The sequence below is a fragment of the Lactuca serriola genome, chromosome 3, assembly GCF_051521515.1.
Source record: "Lactuca serriola cultivar US96UC23 chromosome 3, Lser_US96UC23_V15, whole genome shotgun sequence".
NCBI classification, from domain to species: Eukaryota; Viridiplantae; Streptophyta; class Magnoliopsida; order Asterales; family Asteraceae; genus Lactuca; species Lactuca serriola.
Genome location: NC_136410.1, coordinates 50,067,112 through 50,078,830, shown reverse-complemented (window position 1 = coordinate 50,078,830; position 11,719 = coordinate 50,067,112). Strand labels below are relative to the sequence as shown.

The 11,719-nt window shown below is 34.1% G+C and overlaps 2 protein-coding genes across 2 annotated transcripts; both read left to right on the top strand.

Moving 5' to 3' along the window:
- Positions 1 to 4,814: 4,814 nt before the first annotated feature.
- On the top strand, positions 4,815 to 7,572 carry LOC145092238 (DNAJ heat shock N-terminal domain-containing protein). The gene is made up of 4 exons (XM_079030168.1): positions 4,815 to 5,301; positions 5,737 to 5,993; positions 6,080 to 6,263; positions 6,428 to 7,572. The coding sequence occupies exons 1-4, from the start codon at positions 4,927 to 4,929 to the stop codon at positions 7,064 to 7,066; spliced, it is 1,455 nt and encodes a 484-aa protein (XP_078886294.1). The 5' UTR covers positions 4,815 to 4,926; the 3' UTR covers positions 7,067 to 7,572.
- Positions 7,573 to 9,386: 1,814 nt separating this feature from the next.
- Positions 9,387 to 10,628, top strand: LOC145094415 (uncharacterized). Its single transcript, XM_079032623.1, has 2 exons — positions 9,387 to 9,716; positions 9,787 to 10,628. The coding sequence occupies exons 1-2, from the start codon at positions 9,555 to 9,557 to the stop codon at positions 10,357 to 10,359; spliced, it is 735 nt and encodes a 244-aa protein (XP_078888749.1). The 5' UTR covers positions 9,387 to 9,554; the 3' UTR covers positions 10,360 to 10,628.
- Positions 10,629 to 11,719: the final 1,091 nt, after the last annotated feature.

Below are 11,719 nucleotides of genomic sequence, written 5' to 3'. Positions count from 1 at the left end.
TTAAATAAAAAGCTAGCATTTAGCTAACAACTAGCTTTTCCACTAATACGCCAAATATAGTCTAAGCTATTAGGCTTCGGAGCCTAAACGACCCTACATATATATAATAAAAAGCTTATTTCTATTTTTATATATTAAAATAAGTAATTATTTAGTAAAATACCATTTTAAAGAATTGTATATTGTATACGAGCTGAGAGTCTGTATAAATCTGTACAAGTTGATCTCCAGCTCTATGGCATAAGACTCAAAAGGAGCCGAACTCGAGCCCCAAACATTTTAAACGAGCCGAGCTCGAGCCTAGTCATGCTCGGGCTTGGCTCGGCTCTTTTGCACCTTTACCCTGAGAATTAGTAGTCATAAGAATCATATATGAAGGTACCCGTGTTTAATCTATTTGGGCAGTTTTGTAAAATCATAACCTGAATACATATCCGATATCCGGAAATTGTGAATAATTTTGTATTTTGGATTTAAATATTTTTTAGTACACCTAGAGACCTAGCTATTAGTGTACATATAACTTTGAAGTCGTTTTGTACATTTAAGGTAAAGAAGTAAAACAAAAAGAAATTTACAGCAGTCATATATTCTAGAAAATATAATTAAAGAAAAAGATGCAAGATCACAATTGCCGTAAGTTAATTAAAGATTGGTATTTTAAATAACTATTAGATATATCCTCAAATATTAGGGGTTTTATTTTTATGGGCGTTTCTGCAATAGTCAATACTGGATGTTTGTGGCAGTCGCGTTCAAACCGGCAAATATAGTCTTACAAGTTACAAACATTCAGCATACGTGGTCAACTTTTGTACTAATAACCTGACCAGTCACATTAGAAAGCTACGGTTACCCATTAGATTACGGCCTTAAGGCTTGGGCTTTTATTGAACTATTTGGATACAAAAATAAACACGAAACATATAACAAGTTGAACTTTAGCTTATAATCATTTGACCTAAAATCTTATCAAGCTTTCCAGTATGATCTATGATGTATGTTTTATTTTTTTTTTGTGCCGAACTTGAATCAAACTTGCTTTATCGAACATATCCCTCGAATATTTTTGAGCTATATCAGCCAAGCTTGATTTATGATTTATCAAATACATTTGATAAATATTTTCAAGTAATTTAAAAGCTTTTGAATCGAGCTTATATCTTTATTGAATAGAGTTCAAGCCGTTCCTTGAGCACTTGAAACGAGTTTGAACTTAGCCTAATATTGTTAAGTCATGCTTGAGCTTTTGTCAGGTTCATTGCAACTCTAATTGTAGTTTACACTTTACATATATTATATATGTATTTCATATAAGTATTTTTGATATGTAAGTATAATTTATATATTTAATATTTGTGTTTAGTAATTTAAATTAGGTTAAGTGGTGGGGTTTATTCGGTTAAATTTTAAGAAAAGGCCTTAGTAGTCATTTTTGTAAGTCGAGGGGTTGATTTGTGATGGGAATACAAGGAAGAGAAATGTTGAAAATTATGTAAAAGATGTTTATTTATTTATTTTGTGAAATCAGTGAAATCTGATATTGTGCAACACCTATCAACTCAAGTAAGTACACTATTTATTTGAGTATTAACTTCTCAAATATTATGCATATTGACTTTAAAATAGGCTGTATGTATGGCTGTAGATTATAGAGTGCAATGACAATAACGTGAAGTTGTAAATAATATGTTATGCTGTACAATTTAAACTAGACTGTTCTTTAATTATTGGATTGGACCAATATTGTGAGAAGTGAGTCTAATTGGAATTTTCAAGGCATTATCGGTCTTTCAAAGGCCAAGGTGCAATTGTGGGTTATTAGTATTATGAGTTAATAATTACTAAAATTGGGAAATTAAATATGTATACAAATGTTATGAATAAACAAGAAAAAGTCACACACATACATAACGTTTAATGCGTTTCTTCAATATGACTCACATCACATGACATAAGAGAATATTTATATTCATGAGCTTGAAAATATTAGTATCAATTGAAACCTTAGCTATCAGTTATATTATATAAGTAAGATACAATATGTAACCTTAACTAGAAGACTATGATCTGAGCTGACTTTAGAAAACGGGTTTAAGATCAGAACAACAATAACATCTGCTTAACAATACCAAAAACCATCTTGATGAACTCATGTTTATAGGAATGTAAATGAATTACTTCAACTCTTGTATGGATAAAGAAATATTGTAATAGCCCGGAATCTCAGGTATTGTTAAAATTATGTTTTTGGGGTATTTTAAGAGGGGACTCGGCGAGTTGGAGCCTAGACTCGCCGAGTAGGACCGCAGACCTGGTCGCGGGTTCGCGACTGGACTCGACGAGTCCAGATATGGACTCGGCGAGTCGGCGCTGTTTAGCGAAAACCCTAACCGTTCAGGTTTGGGACGTATAAAAGGGACTTATTGGCCGTCATTGTTCATTTTAGCCTTCTGAGAAGAACCCTAAATCGATTGTGTGCATCTGGAGCAAGGTTAGAGGCCATTGTTGATTATAGAAGAGTTGTTGTGCAAGGAAGAGAAGGGCTTGGCTAAAGGAACAACAAGGGAGTCACGTTCTGAGGATTGGGGACACAGAGAGTATATCATCCAGGTAAGAATTCGAGTATACTCTGCTATGTTGATGTGTTTATGGAATTAGGGTTTATGAAACCCTTTTGTGATTAGATTGAATGTTACCCTAGTCCCCTAAACGATTGTAGCCCTGTATTGGGACCTTTGGAGGTCCAGAATGTCCCATGCCTGTGCATTTCGGGAATTGATGAAGGTTTTGGATTGGAATCCTTATGCCTTAGGTCAAAATGTGAATTATGAATCATGGGGTGTATCATGAGCACTGAAATGAGGACCTTACGTGATGGATCAGCCTAGGAAGGCCAGACCTAGGAGTGGTCGGAGCAGTTCTGACCTTAGGATGCAGTTTGAGCAGTTGCATGGCATGGACTCGCCGAGTTCGACGAACAGACTCGGCGAGTAGCTTGAAGATTAACTGGGACTCGTTGAGTTGTTCTTCAGACTCGGCGAGTTGAGTCGGGGTGGCCCCGCGATTCTTCCAGGAGTAACTCGTCGGGTCAAGGAGGATACTCGACGAGTAGAAAGGGAATCTTAGAGAATTGGAGGACGTCGAGACTCGCCGAGTCGCCATGGCACTCGCCGAGTCTGGTCGAGTTGACCGTTGACCGTTGACCGTTGACCAGAGTTGACCTAAGTCTGACTTCTTAGGGATAGTCAAACTTAGAAGATAAAAGTGTTAATAAGAGGTATATGATGTTATAGGGAGATTGTAGCTCGGCGGATTGTGCACGAGTGATTTCAGGATTTGCTAGCTTTCAGCATTCACGAGGTGAGTCTTCTCACTATACTGTACCCGGAAGGGTTTGACTGTGTGACCGGAAGGTCGGATACGATATGAGACATATGTGTTTTATGTGATAAGTTAATTGCTATATGTGCTATGTATGGTATGCTTGATATGGGCCGGAAGGCGAATATGTTATGGGCCGGAAGGCGTTGTGTTGTGGACCGTAAGGTTGGCGTGGGTAGGACCGGAAGGTTTACCCAGCAGGGACGGAAGTCCCCTGAGACACATGGACCGGAAGGTCAGGGCCTAGAAAGGCGTATGTGCGTAAGTAGTATATTGGGGAACTCACTAAGCATTTATGCTTACAGTTGTTATGTATGTGTTTCAGGTACTAGCGAGGACCGTGGGAAGGCGCCGGCGTGATCGGTACACACTGAAGGATGTTTTTATGATCTTGGGATTTAGACAATTTGTATTTGACATAACACTTGAATTATTTATGCCTTGTTTTGTATGAAAATACTTTATTTTTAAAATGAAAAATTGGTTTGAAAATTTGCGTTGTTACAAATATTATGGTTAACGTGTTTATATAGTGTTTGAATAAAGTGGTAAGTGAAAAATAAATATTGTTAGGTCATTCTACCGGAATGTACATATTGTTAGTTTAGAATGTACAAGATGAGTTTCAACCTTGAACAATGATCTTCATTTTCAACCCAACAACCTATTTAAAAGTTATATTTGAGCACTTAAATTGAATTATTTGTGTTTCCAAAATTTTTCCAACTTGAATAATTATCCGTATTTGTAATTTTTCTAAATTTTAACTGAATAGTTATTGGGTGTTTAACGTATTTAATTAGAATCAATAAAAGTTTTTTTTTCTTTTGTAAATTTAAATAAATTAACCCGTATTGAACCTATATATTATACATATTGGATTTGGGAGAAAGTGAATTAATAAATCAAAAAACCATTTATTAAAAACATGTTGAATAATTCAAGTGAATTATACATATTGGATTTGGGAGAAAGTAAATTAATAAATCAAAAAACCATTTATTCAAAACATGTTAAATAAATCAAGTGAATTATACGTATTGGATTTGGGAGAAAGTGAATTAATAAATCAAAAAACCATTTATTCAAAACATGTTAAATAAATCAAGTGAATTATACATATTGGATTTGGGAGAAAGTGAATTAAAAAATCAAAAAACCATTTATTCAAAACATGTTAAATAAATCAAGTGAATTATACATATTGGATTTGGGAGAAAGTGAATTAAAAAAATCAGAAAACCATTTATTCAAAACATGTTAAATAAATCAACTCAAAAAACCCATCATAAAACATATGATTATTCATATAAAAAAATCGAAATGATAATTATTTTGAGAAAACCCATCCCCTGTTTTAGCATTTTTGTGAATTTCTAAAATTGGTTTCATCAGGATAAATGGGTTAGTGGCAGGGGAAAAAAAGAGAAAACAAAAAAGGAAAAAGGAATAAAATATCTCTCACGGCTCAACTACAAAATTTCTTTCATCTCTGCGTCTCCTCCTGCCCCCACCTCTACTCCCATCCGATCGGAGCTCACCATGCATTCCATGATCTTTTCACCGTACACACTAACGCCATCAAGTTCATCGATCATACCACTAACATCTCTCAAATCCAAATCATTCATCACCGCATCTCCAAATTTTTGGAGAAAGTCTCGCTCTGATTCTGCTTCGGTGATATGTAATGTTTCAGGAACTTCATCTTCTTCTTCTATCACTGATTTCGATCTGTATGATCTGCTCGGCGTCGATAGTTCCTCCGACCATTTGGCGATAAAACAGGCGTACAGGTCACTGCAAAAGAAATGTCATCCGGATATAGCCGGAGCGGCGGGACACGACATGGCAATTATTCTCAATGAAGCCTATGCTGTTCTATCTGATCCTCTTTCACGTTTCTCTTATGACAAGGTTTGTTTCAATTGCTCTCTCTTCGTTCAATTTTGGTTATGGAAGTTTAACTTGTTTACTTTTCGAATTCAAGTTGATGTTCATACCGTTTGTTCTGAAATCGATCGTTTATATGTGGATTAATAAATTAATGCTTAGATCGTTAAGTACTGAAGTTGAATTATTGCTCCAGAAAATATTAGATGCTTAATTTGATTACAACATATTCAAGATTAATTGCAATGTTTCAAACATTTAAAGCTGAAATTGACTTGCCTTTTTAATCAGATCATGATAATTTTGATTTTGTTCGAAGGTTTACTTTGGGTTTGAAAGTTGAAACCTACAAGCTATTTCAAATCATTTTCCCTCCAAGCTTCGTATGATTAAAATATAATATAAAGCTTCAAATAATAATCAAAGATTTCATATGCATAATTGAGGTTTCTGATACAGGAGCAAGCTAAGGTTGCAGATTTCAAAGGTTATACAGGGAAACCAATATACTCCGTATGGTATGGATCCGAGAGTGAGCAGAGAGCTATCTTTGTTGATGAAGTCAAATGCATTGGCTGCTTAAAATGCGCCTTATTTGCCGAAAACACATTTGCAATTGAATCTGTTTATGGTAGAGCTCGAGTCATTGCTCAATGGGCTGACTCAGAAAACAAAATTCAAGAAGCCATTGACGCATGCCCTGTTGATTGCATCTCGTAAGCTTATGCATTTTGACAAACACCTACAGATGTTATACATAAAAATCAAATATTATGTTCTGAATTTTTAAAAACTTTTCTAGAATGGTGGAGAGGTCGAAACTTGCAGCATTAGAGTTCCTGATGTCAAAGCAGCCACGTGGCAATGTTAGAATTGGTGCAGGAAATACCGTCGGCACTCGTGTATCAAATATCTTCGTTGAGGTTGATAAATTCCAAGATCAATTTCATGCAGTCATGGAGAAACAATCTTCAAAGCATTCCAAGGTGCGTATATCTTGAAATAATATGATTCTAAAATCAAATTCAGGATATGTTTTTGCTTCATGTTTACCAAATTCTGTATATATATATATATATATATATATATATATATATATATATATATATATATATATATATATATATATATATATATATATATATATCAGGAACAAGACCTACATTGGGAAGCACGGATGTCTGCAATTCAAGTCATCAGATCATTCACAAACTGGTTATACTGGAAACCACCCATTCCAGGAATGCCTGCATCTCAAACATCTAGAAAATTATTACAAATTCCAGAAAACTGCACACAATCAAACTCACCAAACATCAACAAGCTCAAAGAAGCTGTTGCTGCTCGAAAACAATCACAAACAGCTACAAAACCAAAACCAAACGATTCACCAGAATACTGGACTCCATCGGCATTCATCCTCCCAGAATCAACAAAGAACAATTCCGACCCTAAAGCTTCACCTAATACGACAACTAGTAAGAAACCTAAGGGGGAATCATACAGTGATAAGTTTGTGGGTTCAAAGATTCGAAGGAGGAGTAATGGTTATGAAATTGGTGTTCCTGTTGGGATGGCTGTTGTTGCAGCAGTTGTAGTTAGGGTAAAACTTGGAGATGCTTCTGGTGGTGGAATTGAAACACATGTTGGTGGTTCGTTGTTACTGGATGTGGTTAATAGTTCGTGGCTGCAAGTCATTCTGGCTGGTGTTACGTGGTATCTTGTTGGTATGGCTGCGGTTGAACTCTTAGCAGTCTTTAGGATAAAATCGGATGATACTCTAGAATGAATAAAAAAAATAAAATAATACAGTACTATATGTTATAGGTTAAATTGGGTTAGTCTTAGGTTATGAATACATACTCCATGAATTTACTGAAATGGAACCTAGTGCTAGTGCTTATCACTTGAGATTTAAACACTAATATTACTATTAAATAATAGACTAAATAGAGTGAGTCTATGATCAAGCTTCAATTTAAAGATGGTCTTGGTCTGCCATTCAAAAGAACCGGTGTAACCTACATGATCTTCATACTTTACAAATTTTAGTAATTATATATTAAAGGGTTAATGTCACTCTTATGCTTCCAACTTTAGGTTTTCGATCTCTTTTGATCACTATTCCTTTTTAATATTCTAAGCGATTATTTAGAAGATAAAGAGGTCATCCGGTTGCAAAGCTTAGATGGTATGTATATGGCATGACATTTTGTTAATCAAAGATTACACATGTGGCGCCGTACACACATGTTTTTTTTTCTTATTTTAGTATATATTATTATTATTACAAAACCGATTATCATGATTAAATTCAAGAGTCAAGACATCAAAAATGATTCCGAATTGCAAAGCATCATTTCTCTTCCCGATTGTTAAATCTTGACCACCACCAACCTATTGATTACTATTCTCCACCACCGACCAACATCATCCACCATTGAATAGTGATCAACATCCTCCACCATCCATCATCATCTTTCGGAACAAAATAATCGAACAAAAAATAGCTAATCGAAAGATCTCTCCTTTAAATCGTCTAGAACCAATATAATCCTCCAAAATAGTCTCATGTGCAAATTACAACCTAATACATTATTATTAGGGCCGGTCCGTTGATTTTAGGGCCTTCTACCCAACTAAAAACTTGTCCAATAAATATAATTTTTTTACTTATAATCAAAATTCATTAATACTATCATAATTGTTATAACAAACTTATAACCTAATTATATATATATATATATATATATATATATATATATATATATATATATATATATATATATAGAGAGAGAGAGAGAGAGAGAGAGAGAGAGAGAGAGAGAGACTTAGGGGTTGTTTGATACCGTGTCTAACTGGGTCCAAAGAGGGACTGGGTCCATAAAATACCAATTGGCATGTTTGATAGAAATTATAGATGTTTGGATTCGGTCCAATATGTGGACTCGGTCCATAAAAAACAGCTAACTCGGTCCTTGTTTTTTATTTGATGGACCGAGAAAATAAACACAAATATCGACGTTGCCCTACCACACTTGCAATCGAGGATTGATTTCATCCTCTCCCTCCGATAACCTCCCATTACGAAGCAGCGAGAGTTCCAGTCACGATAAAAAAAAAGAGTAGCAATCGTGATCAACAGCAACAACATCAACATGTATGGGTTATATTTTTCTGTCCTTATTTTTCTCAATTCATCAACAACATGCATGTTCAGTTTCTATGTTCTTGATTCATCAACGTGTGATCGATGTTTTACTTTTTGATTCTTAAATTCTTGGCTTCAAGATTGAGGTTTTGCTTTTTGGATTCTTAAATTCTTGGCTTTAAGCTTTCATGGGAGCATGCATGTTGTTTTTGTCATTACCCCATTATAAACTTGTAAACTGACGCAATATCTTATGTATTTATGTATATAGTATGTAATGTATGCTTGTATATACGCTTATATGTTTTATAATATTTAGTGGTTTTAATGAAAAAAAATGACAACCTTATCATTGTAATTACAGTAAAATTTCTTTTTCAAAATATGGAGGTTTAAATGAAAAAACGCAAATATAAATGCTTAAACAACAAAACTAGGAAAATATAATGATTTCCATGTATTTTACCCATTTTGGTTCTTGAAAACAAGAAGTAAAAAAAAGCTGTCATAGAGCTTGTAATGTGAAGTTTTTTAAGCTGCTTTTATGTATTATAATATTTGGTTCATGAATTCTTGAAGCTTCAACGGGAAGGTTGTAATATGAAATTAATATGTAGAAAGTGAATGTTGGAATTGCAGGAAGAAATAGTAGAAAGGAATGATATTTTTGTTATCTAATTTTTGTTCACTGTTGTTGTTACTTTTAAAAATATATAAATTTTATTTATCTTTTAATGAATTATTTATTTATTGTTTTATCATTTTGTATCTTTCATCTTAATAACATCTTTTTATCTCTTAATAATTTTGTATATTTATAAATATGACATATTTACTAATTATATATATATATATATATATATATATATATATATATATATATATATATATATATATATATGCATGTATTTGTGTTAAAGTGTGTAAATATGTGTATATATTTGTGTAACATGTTTACCATTCATTTATTCCTTAGACATGGCAGAAAAGAGAAGTAGAGCTAGTTGGTCTTCAGATTTTGTGAACAAAACTTTTCTTGATGCATGTATAGAAGAACTAACAAATAACGGTAGTGATCTCAAAGGTACCTCATGGAATACAATAGCTGAAAAACTAAAAAAAGAACATGACTTTGTTGTTGACAAAAAAACAAATGAAATATCGTTATGACTACTTGAAAAGCAAGTATGCTGTTTGGTTGAAATTAAAAAACAAAACCGGTAATGTCTATAATCCTATCACAAACACGTTTCAAATGACGGATGAAGAGTGGAAAGCGGAGGCGAAGGTAATCTTTTAATTTAAAACACATTATTATTTTTTAAAAAGTTTAATAAAAAAATCATTTATTCAAACAGTTGAACAAGATGGTTGAGAAATTAAGAAACGCACCCTTCCTTTACCCTGATCTATGCACCCAATTGTTTGACGGTGCGACCTCGACTGGTGCCGCTAGTTGGGGACCATCTTCGACACTCCCTCACCCTACAGAAGTCTTTACTACACAAGATTATGAGGATATCGAGATGGTAGATACACCACCTCAAATGGATATCCCAACCTCAGCTTCAACTGTACCCCCTACAAGTGCATCACATGCAAGTGGAGATTCGTCTGGTCGGTCCAAAAACAAAAGAGGAAAACGAAATGCACCCATAGACTCAGTTGATGATGACATAAGAGAGGTTGGCAAGGAAATTATGAAGGCAGCTCAGGCGTTCGCGCAAACTAATAATCTTGACAAGGAGATGGATGAATGTATTGAAAAATTGAAAGGCTTGTTATGGGGAAATTCTGATTCGAAATACATCACTGCTCTTATGTTGTTCGCTGAAAATGCTGGTAACAGGAAAATTTGGTTACGCCTCGAGTCTTCGACTTGTGAGTTGTGGGTGAAAAGTGCGGGAAAGAATTTTGGATTACTTGGTTGACTTTAGTATGACTTTAGGATGTTTTTGGCTTTATGCTTTATGGATTTGTATTATGGTACATGTTATGGATTTTTATGTGTAGGGTTGTTATGTGTTATGTTTAGTTTAGGTTGTTTATGTGTTATGTTTAGGATTATTATTTGGTATTGAATTTTATGTTATGAAATTTTTATGTGATGGATTTTTAGGTGATAGAGTTATATGGCATCCATTTTAATGTTATTGATTAATTTTATGGTTTATGTTATAAATTTTATATGATTTGTATTTAACATGTAACAGGTTACTTATGGATAAGGAAGGTGAGTTTTTAGGTTTCCTTATACTCTCATGCTATTGGTTGATGTTGGTTCGAAAAAGGAAAAAAATAATTGAAAGAATAAAAGCTAACGAATCGGAAGAAACCGGGCATGCATATACACAAGATTTGATATACGGATGTCCTATACAATGTTTTGATATGATGCGTCTTTCACAAGATGCATTTGTATTATTATGCAATCATTTTACTCAAAGAAATTGGTTGCAACATAGTAGGACAATAAGCGTTGAAGAAGAAATGACTATATTTTTACATGTTATAGGACATAATGAACGTTTTCGAGCTGTTAAAGAAAGGTTTCACCACTACATACAAACGATTCATCAATGTTTTCATGAAGTGCTAAAAGCAATGATGTATTTTGCAAGAGAGATTATTGTACCAACATCTTCTAATACAACAAGAAATACCTCGGAACGACATAGACGGCTAAAAACATATTTCCTGGAGCATTAGGTGCACTAGATGGAACACTTGTACATGCAGTTGTGCCCGTTGATGAACAAACCCGCTATAGGGGAAGAGGAAAAGGTGAATGTTATCAAAATGTAATAGGAATTTGTGATTTTGATATGATATTCACCTTTGTATGGGCTGGATGGGAGGGCATAACACACGATTCTAAAGTTTTGAAAGAAGTTGCATTTAATCCGACTTCTGGATTTCCATTCCCTCCACCAGGTTTGTCATTTTTCTATAAGTTTTATTATCTATATTATTTATATGATTAATTTGTCACCCATCTACAGATAAATATTACCTTTGTGACGCCGCATATACCAACACCCGTGGATTTATGGCTCCTTACCGCAATACTAGGTATTGGTTAGCCGATTTTCGAAGAAAAAGAGCTTTAACTAAGGAAGAAAAGTTCAATCATGCTCATGCACAACTTAGAAATATCATTGAACGTGCTTATGGTGTATTGAAGGCGAGATTTCCAATTTTAAAACGTATGACTCCTTATCCTTTTCCAGTGCAAAGAGACATAGTCATTGCCTGTGTCGCGGTCCATTATTTTATAAAAAAATACGATAT

What these genes read in the sequence shown, in the direction of transcription:
- LOC145092238 (XM_079030168.1), top strand. Translation starts at nt 4,927, where the DNA reads ATGCATTCCATGATCTTTTCACCGTACACACTAACGCCATCAAGTTCA. An exon ending in CACGTTTCTCTTATGACAAG is followed by an intron (nt 5,302 to 5,736) that starts GTTTGTTTCAAT and finishes TTTCTGATACAG; the next exon opens with GAGCAAGCTAAGGTTGCAGA. An exon ending in AATCTTCAAAGCATTCCAAG is followed by an intron (nt 6,264 to 6,427) that starts GTGCGTATATCT and finishes TATATATATCAG; the next exon opens with GAACAAGACCTACATTGGGA.
- LOC145094415 (XM_079032623.1), top strand. Translation starts at nt 9,555, where the DNA reads ATGACTTTGTTGTTGACAAAAAAACAAATGAAATATCGTTATGACTAC. An exon ending in AGTGGAAAGCGGAGGCGAAG is followed by an intron (nt 9,717 to 9,786) that starts GTAATCTTTTAA and finishes TTATTCAAACAG; the next exon opens with TTGAACAAGATGGTTGAGAA.